The sequence below is a fragment of the Notolepis coatsorum genome (assembly GCF_963971535.1).
Source record: "Notolepis coatsorum genome assembly, contig: SCAFFOLD_295, whole genome shotgun sequence".
In the NCBI taxonomy this organism is placed as follows: Eukaryota; Metazoa; Chordata; class Actinopteri; order Aulopiformes; family Paralepididae; genus Notolepis; species Notolepis coatsorum.
In genome coordinates this window covers 220,545-240,172 of record NW_028173821.1, presented here as the reverse complement: position 1 = coordinate 240,172, position 19,628 = coordinate 220,545, and the positions used below count along the sequence as shown (strand labels likewise).

The following is a 19,628-nucleotide window of genomic DNA, read 5'->3' as shown; positions in this document are numbered from 1 at the left end:
ATCTCACTCTGCCGTCTGCTGTGTGATCGAGGTGTCGCGTGACATTTCCCAAGGAGTTGATAATGAGGTAACTATGCTGCTGCATTACCGCGCGCGCGCGCACACACACACACACACGCACACGCAGACACACACACACCATGTGGGCCACAGTCTATAAATCATGAGGTAGAGTCATCGTTTGCGAAAGTCAATTACTCATGAGCTGTAACTAACATAACAGCACCAGTGTTCTACACAGAACCAGTGTTCTGCACTAGGGGTGTAAAGGTACACGTATCCGTACCGTTTCAGTACTGGACCTAAGTTTCAGTACGGCTGTGTACCGAACGAATACAGCGGTATGTTAACCACTAACGACAGCCCACAGGGGGCTGTTTTTTTTCACAATCTAATATAATTCTTAAAAAAAATTATTTAACAAGTCGATGATTAATTTCAATATAGAATACCGTAATTCTCGGACTATATGCCGCACCTTTTTTCCCATTTTTTGACCCTGCGGGAAGTGACGGGGGCAGCGTGAGCCTCCCATGCGTTACTCCTCGCCACTGAGAGATCGAGCTGCTGCGGTGAAAAGATGCGACAGGCTGCCTCCTCGTGTACCGGAGGGGACACGTGATGCAAGGCTTCTATCCTCACTACAGCCGACCAGTGGGAGGCATGGTCTAGCAACGTTCAAGACAGGGGAGGGGAGAATTGGATAATACGAAATTGGGATGGGAGAAAAATAGAAAATGGGAGAAAAAGTGGATAAAAAAAAGACAAAAGTAAAAATGTGTAGTTCGCTAGTTATTCAAATATAAGGCGATACATAAATATAAAACCTCATTATTATCCTAGTTATATTTCATCTATAACAGCTGTGTTCAACAAAGGGAAAAAGAAAAACATTAGTATAAAAAAAGAAAAAGTATTTAAAAAAGAAATAAAACATAAATAAACGTGTATACGTTTTGTACATAAAACCAGTGTGCGAACCATACCACAAAAAAAAATTTAAAACTCCGAGCGTGTTTTTATAGTCACATATTTGTCATGTGCAGGTGGGTTTTCCAGCAAACTCACCACTCTCGCTGCTGTTGAGTTCGTAAGGGCTGCTACCACATAGTAGTACTTGGTGGCATCCGCGGTAATATCCCTGAGAGCCAATTGGGCTTCGGCTTGCGCAAACCAAGCGTTGGCACTCTGCGCAGCTTGAGTGAAACTACGTTCAAAGTTCTGCGATCTGCGTTCTGTTGTTCAGTTGACATGTTCGATATAATCTCCGAAATACGTCCAAGATCACGTCAGGGTCACAAATGTAGGAATGCAGTAATGATAGCGTAGACGGAGTCGTGTTCCGATGCAAAAACACTAGTTTATTACGCACGCTACTGTCGCACAAACAACACTTCCATTCATCTTTCACTCGTCTGTCTCTCTTTAACTACGTCATCCCCCGCTAAGGGTCATGGGAGATGTAGTAAACACCACAAAAGGCTAGAATGCCGTGAATTATGTCCCAGTAGCCACTACACGCAAATCATTAATCATACATCAAAATAGCCTAATTTTATTATTATACACGATGATGACGATACAGAAAATTACAGAAAAATGAGAAATGCATGGCAAAAATAGCATTTATTGTCAGTATTTTAGAGACCCCCCCAAAAATTCACAAATCATGTTTTCAGGGAAGCTGATGTCTGATCTAGGGGAGCCAATGGCTCACCCAGCTTACCCATGGTTCGCACCCTGCATGAAACTATGAAACGTTTGTAACCTTTGCTAAATGATATACTGAATTATGTTTCTTTTTTTGTATTTTATTGTTTTGTGTAAATAGTGTAATGTAATGTAAAAAGGGTAGGCAATTATAGGCCCCCGCTTCAGCCTACACCTTTTCGGTCATTTTCTTTTTTTGGAAGTTCTACTACTATGATTTGTAATAAAAAAAAAAAAAGACAGAAATAAATTCATTCATTCATTCATTCATTCATTCATTCATTCATTCATAGTGAATGAGGCGCGCAGACAGTGTGGATGAACAGTGTAGAGGATGACAGACAGTGTGGATGAACAGTGTAGAGGATGAGGCGTGCAGACAGTGTGGATGATGACCAGTGTAGAGGATGAGGAGGAGAGCAGACAGTGTGGATGATGACCAGTGTAGAGGATGAGGAGGAGAGCAGACAGTGAGGATGATGAACAGTGTAGAGGATGAGGAGGAGAGCAGACAGTGTGGATGATGACCAGTGTAGAGGATGAGGAGGAGAGCAGACAGTGAGGATGATGAACAGTGTAGAGGATGAGGAGGAGAGCAGACAGTGTGGATGATGACCAGTGTAGAGGATGAGGAGGAGAGCAGACAGTGAGGATGATGAACAGTGTAGAGGATGAGGAGGAGAGCAGACAGTGTGGATGATGACCAGTGTAGAGGATGAGGAGGAGAGCAGACAGTGTGGATGATGAACAGTGTAGAGGATGAGGAGGAGAGCAGACAGTGAGGATGATGACCAGTGTAGAGGATGAGGAGGAGAGCAGACAGTGTGGATGATGACCAGTGTAGAGGATGAGGAGGAGAGCAGACAGTGAGGATGATGACCAGTGTAGAGGATGAGGAGGAGAGCAGACAGTGTGGATGAACAGTGTAGAGGATGAGGAGGAGAGCAGACAGTGAGGATGATGAACAGTGTAGAGGATGAGGAGGAGAGCAGACAGTGTGGATGAACAGTGTAGAGGATGAGGAGGAGAGCAGACAGTGAGGATGATGAACAGTGTAGAGGATGAGGAGGAGAGCAGACAGTGAGGATGAACAGTGTAGAGGATGAGGAGGAGAGCAGACAGTGAGGATGATGAACAGTGTAGAGGATGAGGAGGAGAGCAGACAGTGAGGATGAACAGTGTAGAGGATGAGGAGGAGAGCAGACAGTGTGGATGATGAACAGTGTAGAGGATGAGGAGGAGAGCAGACAGTGAGGATGATGAACAGTGTAGAGGATGAGGAGGAGAGCAGACAGTGTGGATGAACAGTGTAGAGGATGAGGAGGAGAGCAGACAGTGTGGAGGATGAACAGTGTAGAGGATGAGGAGGAGAGCAGACAGTGTGGATGATGAACAGTGTAGAGGATGAGGAGGAGAGCAGACAGTGAGGATGAACAGTGTAGAGGATGAGGAGGAGAGCAGACAGTGTGGATGATGAACAGTGTAGAGGATGACAGACAGTGTGGATGAACAGTGTAGAGGATGAGGCGTGCAGACAGTGTGGATGATGACCAGTGTAGAGGATGAGGAGGAGAGCAGACAGTGTGGAGGATGAACAGTGTAGAGGATGAGGAGGTGAGCAGACAGTGAGGAGGATGAACAGTGTAGAGGATGAGGAGGAGAGCAGACAGTGAGGATGATGAACAGTGTAGAGGATGAGGAGGAGAGCAGACAGTGTGGAGGATGAACAGTGTAGAGGATGAGGAGGAGAGCAGACAGTGTGGATGAACAGTGTAGAGGATGAGAGCAGACAGTGAGGATGATGAACAGTGTAGAGGATGAGGAGGAGAGCAGACAGTGTGGATGAACAGTGTAGAGGATGAGAGCAGACAGTGAGGATGATGAACAGTGTAGAGGATGAGGAGGAGAGCAGACAGTGTGGATGAACAGTGTAGAGGATGAGGAGGAGAGCAGACAGTGTGGATGATGAACAGTGTAGAGGATGACAGACAGTGTGGATGAACAGTGTAGAGGATGAGGCGTGCAGACAGTGTGGATGATGACCAGTGTAGAGGATGAGGAGGAGAGCAGACAGTGTGGAGGATGAACAGTGTAGAGGATGAGGAGGAGAGCAGACAGTGAGGATGATGACCAGTGTAGAGGATGAGGAGGAGAGCAGACAGTGAGGATGATGAACAGTGTAGAGGATGAGGAGGAGAGCAGACAGTGTGGATGAACAGTGTAGAGGATGAGGAGGAGAGCAGACAGTGAGGATGATGAACAGTGTAGAGGATGAGGAGGAGAGCAGACAGTGAGGATGAACAGTGTAGAGGATGAGGAGGAGAGCAGACAGTGAGGATGATGAACAGTGTAGAGGATGAGGAGGAGAGCAGACAGTGAGGATGATGACCAGTGTAGAGGATGAGGAGGAGAGCAGACAGTGAGGATGATGAACAGTGTAGAGGATGAGGAGGAGAGCAGACAGTGTGGATGAGGAGGAGAGCAGACAGTGAGGATGATGACCAGTGTAGAGGATGAGGAGGAGAGCAGACAGTGAGGATGATGACCAGTGTAGAGGATGAGGAGGAGAGCAGACAGTGAGGATGATGACCAGTGTAGAGGATGAGGAGGAGAGCAGACAGTGAGGATGATGACCAGTGTAGAGGATGAGGAGGAGAGCAGACAGTGAGGATGATGACCAGTGTAGAGGATGAGGAGGAGAGCAGACAGTGAGGATGATGACCAGTGTAGAGGATGACAGACAGTGTGGATGATGACCAGTGTAGAGGATGACAGACAGTGTGGATGATGACCAGTGTAGAGGATGACAGTGTGGATGATGACCAGTGTAGAGGATGACAGACAGTGTGGATGATGACCAGTGTAGAGGATGACAGACAGTGTGGATGATGACCAGTGTAGAGGATGACAGACAGTGTGGATGATGACCAGTGTAGAGGATGACAGACAGTGAGGATGATGACCAGTGTAGAGGATGACAGACAGTGTGGATGATGACCAGTGTAGAGGATGACAGACAGTGAGGATGATGACCAGTGTAGAGGATGACAGACAGTGTGGATGATGACCAGTGTAGAGGATGACAGACAGTGTGGATGATGACCAGTGTAGAGGATGACAGACAGTGTGGATGATGACCAGTGTAGAGGATGACAGACAGTGTGGATGATGACCAGTGTAGAGGATGACAGACAGTGTGGATGATGACCAGTGTAGAGGATGACAGACAGTGTGGATGAACAGTGTAGAGGATGACAGACAGTGTGGATGAACAGTGTAGAGGATGACAGACAGTGAGGATGATGACCAGTGTAGAGGATGACAGACAGTGTGGATGATGACCAGTGTAGAGGATGACAGACAGTGTGGATGATGACCAGTGTAGAGGATGACAGACAGTGAGGATGATGACCAGTGTAGAGGATGACAGACAGTGTGGATGATGACCAGTGTAGAGGATGACAGACAGTGTGGATGATGACCAGTGTAGAGGATGACAGACAGTGTGGATGATGACCAGTGTAGAGGATGACAGACAGTGTGGATGATGACCAGTGTAGAGGATGACAGACAGTGAGGATGATGACCAGTGTAGAGGATGACAGACAGTGTGGATGATGACCAGTGGCCTCACCGTCCATGCCGCCGTTGTGCTGCTCGTAGGTGCGTTTGCCCAGGATGGTGGGCGAGCCGTTGTTCAGGATGGGGCTGCACTTGATGGGCGTCAGGCTGCTGGTGGAGATGGAGGGTCCGCGAGGAGGGGGGTCCGGTTTGGCTGGACGGGGGTGGGCCTCTGAGGAGAGAGAGAGAGAGAGAGAGAGAGAGAGAGAGAGAGAGAAACAAAGTGAAATGGAAAAAGAGGAGAGGACAGAGGAACAATAAGATGATATTAGTCAACCCAGGTAGTGAACTATGTTTTTAAAAGACAACAAGAAGATATTTAGTAGGCCTGTCGCCGACCAAGGATGTGTATAGTCGACTTTGATTGGCCGAAATTTGCCGATAGTCGACTCACCACAGACTCCTCCCTCTCACCACAGACTCCTCCCTCTCACCACAGACTCCTCCCTCCCTCTCACCACAGACTCCTCTCTCACCACAGACTCCTCCCTCTCACCACAGACTCCTCCCTCTCACCACAGACTCCTCTCTCACCACAGACTCCTCCCTCTCACCACAGACTCCTCCCCCTTACCTAGATATCTCACCACAGACTCCTCCCTCTCACCACAGACTCCTCCCTCTCACCACAGACTCCTCCCTCTCACCACAGCCACAGACTCCTCCCTCTCACCACAGACTCCTCCCTCTCACCACAGACTCCTCCCTCTCACCAGACTCCTCCCTCTCACCACAGACTCCTCCCTCTCACCACACTCCTCCCTCTCACCACAGACTCCTCCCTATCTCACCAGACTCCTCCCTCTTACCAGACTCCTCTCTCACCACAGACTCCTCCCTCTCACCAGACTCCTCCCTCTCTCACCAGACTCCTCCCTCTTACCAGACTCCTCTCTCACCACAGACTCCTCCCTCTCACCAGACTCCTCCCTCTTACCAGACTCCTCTCTCACCACAGACTCCTCCCTCTCACCACAGACTCCTCCCTCTCACCACAGACTCCTCCCTCTCACCAGACTCCTCCCTCTCTCACCAGACTCCTCCCTCTTACCAGACTCCTCTCTCACCACAGACTCCTCCCTCTCACCACAGACTCCTCCCTCTCACCACAGACTCCTCCCTCTCACCAGACTCCTCTCTCACCACAGACTCCTCCCTCTCACCAGACTCCTCTCTCACCACAGACTCCTCCCTCTCACCACAGACTCCTCCCTCTCACCACAGACTCCTCTCTCACCACAGACTCCTCCCTCTCACCACAGACTCCTCCCTCTCACCACAGACTCCTCCCTCTCACCACAGACTCCTCCCTCTCACCACAGACTCCTCCCTCTCACCACAGACTCCTCCCCCTTACCTAGATATCTCACCACAGACTCCAGCGGTTTGCGATCCACGGGCTTTAGAGGCGCAGGCTTCTTCAGTTTCTCCGGCAACTGCAGGGCACCTGCAGGGGGCGACGTTCAGACAGTCAGTCGGTGAAACCATGACGCCTGCGGGGCGGGGGGGGGGGGGGGAGCAGCCGATCCCATGGGAGTCGACTGTGGTTGGACCTATCTCAAACCCTGCCCACTTTTCTTGATCCTCCAATCACAACTGTCGCTTACCTCAGACTTGTCCGACTTGTCCGAGGTAAGCGACAGTTGTGATCGGAGGATCAAGAAAAGTGGGCAGGGTTTGAGATAGGTCCACTAAAATAGCTGGATCGGGTATCGGTAAAAAAGAAAAGTGATTTTTTATTTTATTTATATATAATAAATAAAATAAGAAATAACAATTCAGTACATTTATATCTATGTGTTAATTTGTTACATTTAGTTTCACTAAGTTAGGAAAGTAGTGTTTTAAGTGGAGCCTGATGTTGCCTTGTTGCACAAAAGAATGATCCCAGTCTCTTCCACACAGTGAGGCGCACAGTTTATTAATTGAATGAAGTTTATTTAAAAACACACTTGTGATCCTTTACAATTCTTAAAAACAAAATATATTTTAATTAGGGCTGTCAGTTTATCGCGTTAATTAGATTAATTAATTACACAGCAAATAATCGCGTTATGAAAATTAACTCAAAATGAATTACAATTTTTTTTTTTTTTTTTATAATAATATTTTTTTTGTATCTCATTCATCCCATAAGCATGTAGAATACACATTTACAATTTTTTTTTTATATTGTCCATTTGCATGTTCTTGGTATCTGATTCTAGGGACATCTATGAATCTCAGGGAATGTATTCCCAGTGTCAGAAATACTGTGGGCTAGATCCACAAAGAATGGATTGCACGGTGCAAGTTGCACCCTTACTTACAATTCATTATGAATCGAAAATGGGGGACCCTGATGTAAACAAGACGAAAGTCTTTCTCTGGTCTGCACACCCTTAACAATTGTGTGTATTGAGCCGTACTGTATTGTACCCATTCTGCAATCTGTTAAATAACATTTTCATTCAATCAATCAATCTGCGCGGTGATTGATTGAATGAACATTTTATTTTGAGTACATTTTAATGAACCAAATGAGAATATCAATACATTTTTTTTATCTTTGACTGTGAATAACACCATGCTCAAATTGACCAGACCTGAAAAATCTAAGCAAATTAATAGATGGAAGATGATTAAACAGAAGGTTTTGTAGATACAGTACTGAATTCTGCCATCCGGACACATGTAATTTGAAATATGATTATAGAATATAGAATATGAGGCATAAAATGGTAATGCGATTAAAATGCGATTAATTAGATTAATTAATTACAAATCCTGTAATTAATTAGATTAATTTTTTTAATCACTTGACAGCACTAATTTTAATATACATTTAAAAAAAAAATCTTTTTGAGAAAAAGTTTGAACAATGGGTATCGGATCGGTATCGGTACCGGGACTGAAAGAGACGGATGGGCGCCCCCCCCCCCTGGTTGTAATCTGGCCCGACTCCCAGGTGTGTGAATGTGGAGCAGGGCGTCTGGGAGAATAACCTTTACAGAAATTACTTTATTTAATTTATTATTGCTAAAAACATCCACCCAGCGCTGCTAACCTGGTATCTGGTAGAACGTTGCTCTGCGCTGGTGGGCGAGATAACGACTATTTTCATTAACCCTTTCACTGCCACACACGGATGAAGGTTAACCCTTTACTATCACACAACCGACGGCGATGCTCCATCATTAGCATCATTAGCTCCGCAAATGGGGCGCATGTCTCTTTCTCACTCCCTATAACCCTCCACATCTCCCTCTATCCCTCCTTTCCTCTATCTCTCCCTCCCTCCTTCTCTCCTCCCCTCTCTCCATAATAGAGGCCTATTAATAATCATGTGTTTCTCTCTCGCTTTCTCACCTCCCTCTACCCTCCCTCTACCCTCCCTCTCTCTCTCCCTATCTCACCTCTCCATTTCTCCCTCCCTCCCTCTCTCCCTCCTGCCCTCCCTCTATCCCTCCCTCCCTCCCTCTCTCTCTCCCTATCTCACCTCTCCATTTCTCCCTCCCTCCCTCTCTCCCTCCTGCCCTCCCTCTACCCTCCCTCTATCCCTCCCTCCCTCCCTCTCTCTCTCCCTATCTCACCTCTCCATTTCTCCCTCCCTCCCTCCATCTACCCTCCCTCTCTCTCTCCCTATCTCACCTCTCCATTTCTCCCTCCCTCCCTCCATCTACCCTCCCTCTATCCCTCCCTCCCTCCCTCTCTCTCTCCCTATCTCACCTCTCCATTTCTCCCCCCCTCCCTCCCTCTCTCCCTCCTGCCCTCCCTCTACCCTCCCTATATCCCTCCCTCCCTCTCTCTCTCCCTATCTCACCTCTCCATTTCTCCCTCCCTCTCTCCCTCCCTCCCTCTCTCTACCCATCACCGCCCTCCCTCTCTCTCCCCCTTCTTCCCTCTCTCCCTCCTGCCCTCCCTCTATCCCTCCCTCCCTCCCTCCCTCCCTCTACCCTCCCTCCCTCCCTCTCTCTCTCCCTATCTCACCTCTCCCTCCCTCCCTCCCTCCTGCCCTCCCTCTATCCCTCCCTCTCTCTCTCCCTATCTCACCTCTCCCTCCCTCCCTCCCTCTCTCCCTCCCTCTCTCCCTCCTGCCCTCCCTCCCTCCTGCCCTCCCTCCCTCCCTCCCTCCCTCCCTCTCTCTACCCATCACCGCCCTCCCTCCCTCCCTCTCTCTCTCCCTCCCTCCCTCCCTCCCTCCCTCTCTCTACCCATCACCGCCCTCCCTCCCTCCCTCTCTCTCTCCCTATCTCACCTCTCCATCCCTCCCTCCATCCCTCCCTCCCTCCCTCCCTCCCTCTCTCCCTCCTGCCCTCCATCCCTCCCTCCCTCCCTCCCTCTCGCCCTCCATCCCTCCCTCTTCCCTCCCTCTCTCTCTCCCTATCTCACCTCTCCATTTCTCCCTCCCTCCCTCCCTCTCTCCCTCCTGCCCTCCCTCCCTCCCTCCCTCTCTCTACCCATCACCGCCCTCCCTCTCTCTACCCAGTATTTAGTTTAGCTACGCGGGAGAGCGAGGAGAGAAGGAGGACGTGGAGGACGACAGGAGGAGGAGAGAAGGTGGAGCCCGACCCCTGACCCTCACACTGACCTTCGCACTCCGCCTTGATGGCGGCCGTGTTGACGGGCAGGTAGGGGTGCCGGGCCAGGAAGCGCGGCCGGATGATGTCCTGGCAGAGGCGCCGCGCCGCCCGCGTCAGGCCCGTGGTCTGCAGGTAGAAGGCCTGGCGCGTCTTCACTGCGAACTTGGGGCTCCCGCTGTGTCTCAGGGTCAGACCGTGGGGGCTCTGCAGACGGGGGGGGACGGGGACGGGGGGGGGTGGAGGAGGAGACACAGAGAGGAGGAGGGAGAGGAGGAGGAGACACAGAGAGGAGGAGGGAGAGGAGGAGGAGACACAGAGAGGAGGAGGGAGGAGGAGACACAGAGAGGAGGAGGGAGAGGAGGAGGAGGGGGAGGAGGGAGAAAATTACCTTAAAAGGTACCGTTGGGTACCGGTATCGATTCACAGGTACAGGTACCGGTTCAAATGTGAACGGTACCCAACCCTACCACCTATACCACCTAAAACCTCTCTACCCACCAACTAGTAGGGGTGTAAAGGTGCGCGTATCCGTACCGAACCGTTTCAGTACGGGACCTTAGGTTCAGTACGGCTGTGTACCGAACCAATACAGCGGTATGTTATTAACCACTAACGACTGTTTTTCGTCACAATCTAATATATATATATTTTTTTTATTATTTAATTTTAACAAGTCAATTATTAATTTCAATGTAGAATATTCGTTGACAGCCCTACTACAAGTACAGTTAGTTACTGCACACTACATCGCCCCTGAGTGGAACATGGAAAGCCAAACTTTCCCCCCCACTGTACCGAGAAAAAAAAAACGTACCGAACCGTGACTTCAAAACCGAGGTGCGTGTACCGTGCCGTGTTTTTTGTGTACCGTTACACCCCTACCAACTATACAAAAAATAATCGACATGCCTATTTCCTGCATTGGTATCTCTGACAGAACCATGCCAGGCTGCAGGTCCGGGAGATACAAGACATAAGGAGGTCAGGAGGAGGAGGAGGAGGAGGAAGCACATTACGACAAATCACAGCTTTTCACGAGGACACCGTGCCAAAAGGGCAAACAATCAGCGTCTGGCGAGGCTGTGAGAGCAGCTAACTACTGCCCGTGGGCACAACGTGTGTCGGGTGCGAGTCCAGGAGGAGGAGGGGGAGGAGGAGGAGGAGGAGGAGGAGGAGGAGGAGGAGGAGGGGGGAGGGGGAGGAGGAGGAGACGAGCTGGACTGGATCCGCTATTTGAAGTGGATTTAAATCACTTTGCAGGCAGTGATTGATCTCTCTTTGCTGTAATGGAAGTGACTGGATTATTTCCCCCAAAAGTGCAAAGAAGACAGTTCATCCGACACTTCAGGACCGAAGGAAAGAGACACGCAATTTAATTAATAGACAAATAATTGACCCGGTATCCAGAGTTTTCAGCTGCTTCACACGTCCACACATCACTCATCATCTACACACATCACTCATCATCCACACACATCACTCAACATCCACACACACATCACTCAACATCTACACACATCACTCAACACCCACACATCACTCAACATCCACACACATCACTCATCATCTACACACATCACTCATCATCTACACACATCACTCAACATCCACACAGCACTCAACATCCACACACAGCACTCAACATCTACACACATCACTCAACATCCACACACATCACTCATCATCTACACACATCACTCATCATCTACACACATCACTCATCATCTACACACATCACTCAACATCCACACAGCACTCAACATCCACACACAGCACTCAACATCCACACACATCACTCATCATCTACACACATCACTCAACATCTACACACATCACTCAACATCCACACACATCACTCAACATCCACACAGCACTCAACATCTACACACATCACTCAACATCTACACACATCACTCATCATCTACACACATCACTCATCATCTACACACATCACTCAACATCTACACACATCACTCATCATCTACACACAGCACTCATCATCCACACACATCACTCATCATCTACACACATCACTCATCATCTACACACATCACTCATCATCTACACACAGCACTCATCATCCACACACATCACTCAACATCCACACAGCACTCAACATCCACACACAGCACTCAACATCCACACACATCACTCATCATCTACACACATCACTCAACATCTACACACATCACTCATCATCTACACACATCACTCATCATCTACACACACCACTCAACATCTACACACATCACTCATCATCTACACACATCACTCATCATCTACACACACCACTCAACATCTACACACATCACACAACATCTACACACATCACTCAACATCTACACACATCCACTCAACATGTATGCATGCAAGATGTTTCTTTATTGGTCCCCCTTGGGGGGAAATTCTGGCGTCATAGCAGCGTGGGGGAGGGGAAGTACAGGTATGGGCAGGGTGATAGTAGAAAGACATAAATATAGGCTATACAATTAGATCTGAATATAGAAATATGAGAAAAATAAACATTGTGCAAACAATATAATTAACTCGGAATATAAAAACATGAGAAAAATAAACAAAGGTGCAGCTGAGGGTCTCTGTATGCCCTATCGGTGATATTATACGTTACAATAAATATAGGCAAGAGTAAGAGTAAAAGTAAACCGTATACACAAGGTACCCTGACTGGCCTGATATACGTCCTACGTGCAGGTGTTGGTGGTTAACATTACATTCAGTCATTTAGCTGATGCTTTTATCCAAAGCGACTTACAAGTTCTGTACGACAAGTCATCAGGAAGGGCACAACTCTATCAGCTGAGTAACAATGTTCATCAGAGTGTTGAGTGCTACAGTGTAGGTTAGTTTATTAGGACAAGTGCATGACAGTAAGGTTAGTTAGGGTTAGATTATAATTATTATAATTTTTTTCAGATAATGGTTGAAGAAGTGCGTCTTTAGTCGACGGTGAAAGATTGGACGGGTTTGGGCTGTCCTAACTGGGGTGGGAAGTTCGTTCCTAGGTAGTCGGACACACTTAGTGGTCAGATGTTCTAATAGTTCTGGAGTTCTGCAGCTGCTGGCAGCGGTCCAAGTCCACGGTGAGGCTGTTTCCCCGAAGCCTGTTTTTGGGATTCGAACTTAGTCAGGGTTTTTCAAACGAATGTTCGAACCTTTGTTTTTAATAATAATTTAAAAAAATTTGATTTTTCTTCTTTTTAAAAAAAATTAGTATAATTTTTTTTTAATATCCTCAAACTAAATCCTCAATTTTAATAAAGTGATTAATCTGATTAAATGAGTTTTCTTTTTATTACTAAATCAACTTTCCAGCCCCAGACCCAGCCCAGGGAGAAGCCCCAGCCCAACTAAATCAATTAAATCAACTTTCTTTAATGAATATAACTAATCAGTTTCTTTTAATACTATAATATTAGTGTAGCCTAATCTTTATCTGCAACTGTGGAGAAAAACCCCATTGGTTTAAACGGAATTAATAGAAAAAAATATTTTAATTTTTTTTTTTTTTTTTTTTTTTTATAAAAAATTCGAATGTTGATTTAGAATTCGAATGCCAACGTAACGAACGAAGGTTCGAACGTTTGGGCTCAGCCCTAGTGTGCACACGTGTGGGTGCATGCATGCACGTGTGTGTGTGTGTGTGTGTGTGTGTGTGTGTGTGTGTGTGTGTGTGTACGTGCGTGCCCTGGACGTGTGAATATTAAAGGCAACCAACTTGTGTTCGGCTTTTCTCTGATTGGCCGCGCCCCCCCGCCCCCACGCGCAGGCAAGCGCAGTCGTCCCACGTCCCAAATGAAATCCAAGGAGCGCAAGCGAGCGGCAGCGCGGGCAACCAACTTGTGGCTGCTGTTCCAACGCACTTGTGTAGCAGTGGAGCGCTATGAAATGCGCTGAACTAGAAAGCGTAACGTTATTATGTTTCGCGTTTTTAACAACCAACTACCAGATTCACTCGTGTATAAACAAAGCCCATACAGTTATGAAATGCGCTGAACTAGAAAGCGTAACGTTATTATGTTTCGCGTTCCATTGATTAACGCCATTACCTGCTGTGCTGTAGGAAGCAGAGGTACAGTAAGTTACAGTAGGTGTAGGTTACATGTTTAATCAAAGCCCATACAAATTTTTAGATGAATGATTGTGGATATAATATAGAAAACACATCATTATGATATTGTCAGATGGCGCAAAATAGAAATATATCTCCAGTGATAAAACCCAGTGCTCCATATCTCTATGATACACAGCGTGGATGTGCTTTCAGAGGGAGAGGCATGACTTCGCGACAGCCATATTAGACACTCACTGTACATCAGTGTGGAACTGTAACGTTATATGTTATTTCGCCCGTGGAGGCTGCTGAGCCTGAAGCGCCAGCGGGGCGACGCGGTGGTTTGTCCCCGGCTTCCGTGCGCCGCCGCCGGCTTGACTCGGTCCAGCTCCAGCAGCAGCGGCCGTGCTCCGTTGTAGAACGAAGCCCTTCAATGACAGAGCTCTCATATTTTGCGAATGCATAAACTATATCTTAAATTATGGCTATGTGTCTAATATGGCTGTCGCTTATCAATGACTTCGCGACAGCCATATTAGACACATCGCCATAATTTATAGTTTATGCATTCGCAAATATGAGAGCTCTGTCATTGAAGTGGGTGGTGGCAGCATTACTAACAGTAGATAGGAGGTGTACTGTATGTCAAATGTCGGTCATGTGGTGGAAGAGTTTAGTACAGTCACACAACACCGCTGTAGTACAGTCACACAACAGAACACCGCTGGTTCGACCAGCGCTTCTGCCGCGCGCTAGTGGATTGATTGGCCGTGTGGCCAATCAGAGAAACGCTGAACGAAAAGCTGAACACAAGTTGGGTGCCTTTAATATTCACGCGCCCTGGACAAGAGGCAGGGGAACTATGTGAGAATGCTGTTCATCGACTACAGCTCAGCATTCAATACCATAGTCCCCGCCAAACTCATAGCCAAGCTCAGGGACCAGGGCTTGAACTATGACCTCTGCCAGTGGGTCTTGGACTTCCTGACGGGCAGACCCCAGGTGGTAAGAGCAGGCAACTGCACCTCCTCATCCATCACGCTCAACATAGGGGCCCCCCAGGGCTGTGTTCTGAGCCCCCTCCTCTACTCCCTGTACACACATGACTGCGTAGCACAGCGGAACAACAACACCATCAAATTTACTGATGACACAGTAGTGGTGGGCCTGATCTCTGCCAACGACGAAAGGGCCTACCTGGAAGAGGTAGAGAACCTGTCACAGTGGTGTCAGGAGAACTGCCTCTCCCTGAACGTCAGCAAAACAAAAGAGATGATTGTGGACTTCAGGAGGTCGGGGGTCAAGGACTACAGCCCCCTCAGCATTGACGGGGCACCGGTTGAGAGAGTGAACAGTTTCAAGTACCTCGGAGCCCACATATCCGAGGATTTGACATGGACCACACACATTGACAGTGTTGTGAAGAAGGCACGACAACGCCTCTACTTCCTCAGGCGCCTAAGGAAGTTTCAAGTCAGTCAGAAGATCCTTAGGAACTTCTACTCATGTACAATAGAGAGCATCCTGACTGGCAACATCACCTCCTGGTTTGGGAATAGCACTGCACAAGACCGAAGCAGACTACAAAGAGTGACACGTTCAGCCGAACGCACAATTTCAGGGGGGCTTCCCACCCTCCAGAACATTTACAACAAGCGGTGCAAGGGGAAGGCTAAGAGAATTATTAAGGACTCGAGCCACCCGAACAACTGCCTCTTTGAACTGCTGCGGTCAGGCAAGCGATACCGGAGTCTTAAGGCGAGCACAGAAAGACTCAGAAGAAGCTTCTATCCCCAGGCCATCAGGCTGCTAAACGAACAATAAACACTATGCAACAACCATCAAATGCACACAGCACACACACCCACACACTCACTTAAACAAACAACACACTGCAGCACCCACTCTCCACACTTTAGATCACACAAACACACTTTATATTTATTGATAAAGGATTTGCACTACAACTCGTACACCTACTGTAAATTGTACCTAAATTGCACCTCATCCTATTTCTGCCTTGCACTATATAGTATTGTATATTAGTACACTGCACAGCATTGTATATTATATGGTAACTCAGTTACGTCTATTCTGCATCAAACATTGTACATATGTCTATACTGAACACTGTGACCTAATTTTTTTACTTCTAATTTACATGCTATACTATGTTATTTTATTTCATACTTATCTTGTCCAGCACAGTCTCTGGAGCGTAACAGTAAGAAGCATTTTGTATAAAAGTATTCTGTACTTCTGTATGACAACTATTAAAGAAACTTGAACTTGAAACTTGAAACTTGCCCATCCAGGTCTGCAGGCTAATGGTTGTGACATTTGGCAGTCTCTCAGTCTCTCTCATGTTCATAAACTTGCCGTTAATGACCCATCAATGATAAGAGCTGAACAATAAGCTAGATGGTGTCTAGTCTCTGTTGTAATAAGTAGCCAGGCTGTCTAGCAGAGACGACGCTCAATATGTTAATATTTATGTATGACTTCATTGGTGGATTCAAATAACTAACTCATACTACTAGATACTACTCATTTATTATGCTATCTGCATAATTACCTTTTCCCCGTATGCTTCAACCTGGGAGTCAACGGAGCACCACGTGACCCGGCGCGGTCCAGGTCGGATTGTGCCGGCAATGAACATTCCTCACAAAAGCCGGAAAACCCAGCGCGATTCAGAAATAGGTCAAAATAGAAATATTGGCATCTTTTGAGTGCTTTGAAATGTTCTCTATCCGTTTTACCGTATTTGCAAAACTTAATACAACTTGTGTAAATGTGTTAATTATTGTTAGATTGTTCGACAGTATGTATTCCGAGGCGCTGGAAAGAGCTACATTCGCCTCAGAGGGGTGTGGTTAAATACTCAGAGGGGTGTGGTTAAATACTCAGAGGGGTGTGGTTAAATACTCAGAGGGGTGTGGTTAAATACTCAGAGGGGTGTGAGTTAAATACTCAGAGGGGTGTGGTTAAATACTCAGAGGGGTGTGGTTAAATACTCAGAGGGGTGTGAGTTAAATACTCAGAGGGGTGTGGTTAAATACTCAGAGGGGTGTGAGTTAAATACTCAGAGGGGTGTGGTTAAATACTCAGAGGGGTGTGGTTAAATACTCAGAGGGGTGTGGTTAGATACTCAGAGGGGTGTGGTTAAATACTCAGAGGGGTGTGGTTAAATACTCAGAGGGGTGTGGTTAAATACTCAGAGGGGTGTGAGTTAAATACTCCTCAGAGGGGTGTGGTTAAATACTCAGAGGGGTGTGGTTAAACACTCAGAGGGGTGTGGTTAAATATTCAGAGGGGTGTGGTTAAATACTCAGAGGGGTGTGGTTAAATACTCAGAGGGGTGTGAGTTAAATACTCAGAGGGGTGTGGTTAAATACTCAGAGGGGTGTGGTTAAATACTCAGAGGGGTGTGAGTTAAATACTCAGAGGGGTGTGGTTAAATACTCAGAGGGGTGTGAGTTAAATAATCAGAGGGGTGTGGTTAAATACTCAGAGGGGTGTGGTTAAATACTCAGAGGGGTGTGAGTTAAATACTCAGAGGGGTGTGGTTAAATACTCAGAGGGGTGTGGTTAAATACTCAGAGGGGTGTGGTTAAATACTCAGAGGGGTGTGGTTAAATAATCAGAGGGGTGTGGTTAAATAATCAGAGGGGTGTGGTTAAATACTCAGAGGGGTGTGAGTTAAATACTCAGAGGGGTGTGAGTTAAATACTCAGAGGGGTGTGGTTAAATACTCAGAGGGGTGTGGTTAAATACTCAGAGGGGTGTGGTTAAATACTCAGAGGGGTGTGGTTAAATACTCAGAGGGGTGTGAGTTAAATACTCAGAGGGGTGTGGTTAAATACTCAGAGGGGTGTGAGTTAAATACTCAGAGGGGTGTGAGTTAAATACTCAGAGGGGTGTGGTTAAACACTCAGAGGGGTGTGAGTTAAATACTCAGAGGGGTGTGGTTTAATTACTCAGAGGGGTGTGAGTTAAATACTCAGAGGGGTGTGAGTTAAATACTCAGAGGGGTGTGGTTAAATACTCAGAGGGGTGTGGTTAAATACTCAGAGGGGTGTGAGTTAAATACTCAGAGGGGTGTGGTTAAATACTCAGAGGGGTGTGGTTAAACACTCAGAGGGGTGTGAGTTAAACACTCAGAGGGGTGTGGTTTAATTACTCAGAGGGGTGTGAGTTAAATACTCAGAGGGGTGTGGTTAAATACTCAGAGGGGTGTGAGTTAAATACTCAGAGGGGTGTGGTTAAATACTCAGAGGGGTGTGGTTAAATACTCAGAGGGGTGTGGTTAAATACTCAGAGGGGTGTGAGTTAAATACTCAGAGGGGTGTGGTTAAATACTCAGAGGGGTGTGGTTAAATACTCAGAGGGGTGTGGTTAAATACTCAGAGGGGTGTGGTTAAATACTCAGAGGGGTGTGAGTTAAATACTCAGAGGGGTGTGAGTTAAATACTCAGAGGGGTGTGGTTAAATACTCAGAGGGGTGTGGTTAAACACTCAGCGGGGTGTGGTTAGATACTCAGAGGGGTGTGGTTAAATACGCAGAGGGGTGTGGTTAAATACTCAGAGGGGTGTGGTTAAACACTCAGAGGGGTGTGAGTTAAATACTCAGAGGGGTGTGAGTTAAATACTCAGAGGGGTGTGGTTAAATACTCAGAGGGGTGTGGTTAAACACTCAGAGGGGTGTGGTTAGATACTCAGAGGGGTGTGAGTTAAACACTCAGAGGGGTGTGGTTAGATACTCAGAGGGGTGTGGTTAGACACTCAGAGGGGTGTGGTTAAATACTCAGAGGGGTGTGAGTTAAATACTCAGAGGGGTGTGGTTAGACACTCAGAGGGGTGTGGTTAAATACTCAGAGGGGTGTGAGTTAAATACTCAGAGGGGTGTGAGTTAAACACTCAGAGGGGTGTGGTTAGATACTCAGAGGGGTGTGAGTTAAATACTCAGAGGGGTGTGGTTAGACACTCAGAGGGGTGTGGTTAAATACTCAGAGGGGTGTGGTTAGACACTCAGAGGGGTGTGAGTTAAATACTCAGAGGGGTGTGGTTAGACACTCAGAGGGGTGTGGTTAAATACTCAGAGGGGTGTGGTTAGACACTCAGAGGGGTGTGGTTAAATACTCAGAGGGGTGTGGTTAAAGGGGTGTGGTTAAACACTCGGGTCTCAAGGGTGGAGACGGAGGGAGACGCGCAGAAGTTACAGCTCATTTCCATTCTGAGCGAACGGACCCCATAGGGCCCACAGACCCCCCCCCCCCCTCACACAGACCCCCCCTCACACAGACCCCCCCTCACACAGCCCCCCCCCCCCCCCACACAGACCCCCACTGCCTACTTGCTCAACTGCTTATATTCAGAGTCAATTCCATTGTTTACACGGCTTATTTTGATCTGTACTATAATGTTATTGCCTATATTTATGTCTTTCTACTATTACCCTGACAATACCTGTACCTCCCCTCCCCCCATTCCGCTATGAGGCCCAAAGGGGATCAATAAAGGGATAGCTTATGTCTCATGTTGCTATGACACCTGCATTTCCCCCAAGGGGATCAATAAAGGAATATCTTATGTCTTGTGCCGCTATGCCACTTGAGGATCAATAAAGGAACACTTGACTCGACTAATATCTGACTGCATCT

General features: G+C 47.2%; 1 protein-coding gene across 3 annotated transcripts in view; it reads right to left on the bottom strand.

The window, feature by feature from the left end:
- Window positions 1-19,628, bottom strand: part of mta1 (metastasis associated 1) — a 248,579-nt gene that overhangs the window by 23,544 nt on the left and 205,407 nt on the right. For all 3 annotated transcript variants that reach the window (XM_084338705.1, XM_084338706.1, XM_084338707.1), the window contains exons 13-15: window positions 9,902-10,097; window positions 6,689-6,778; window positions 5,345-5,503 (exon numbers count right to left, since the gene is read on the bottom strand). In XM_084338705.1, the coding sequence (XP_084194831.1) occupies window positions 5,345-5,503; window positions 6,689-6,778; window positions 9,902-10,097 (445 nt within the window). The remainder of the gene's footprint in view (window positions 1-5,344; window positions 5,504-6,688; window positions 6,779-9,901; window positions 10,098-19,628) is intronic.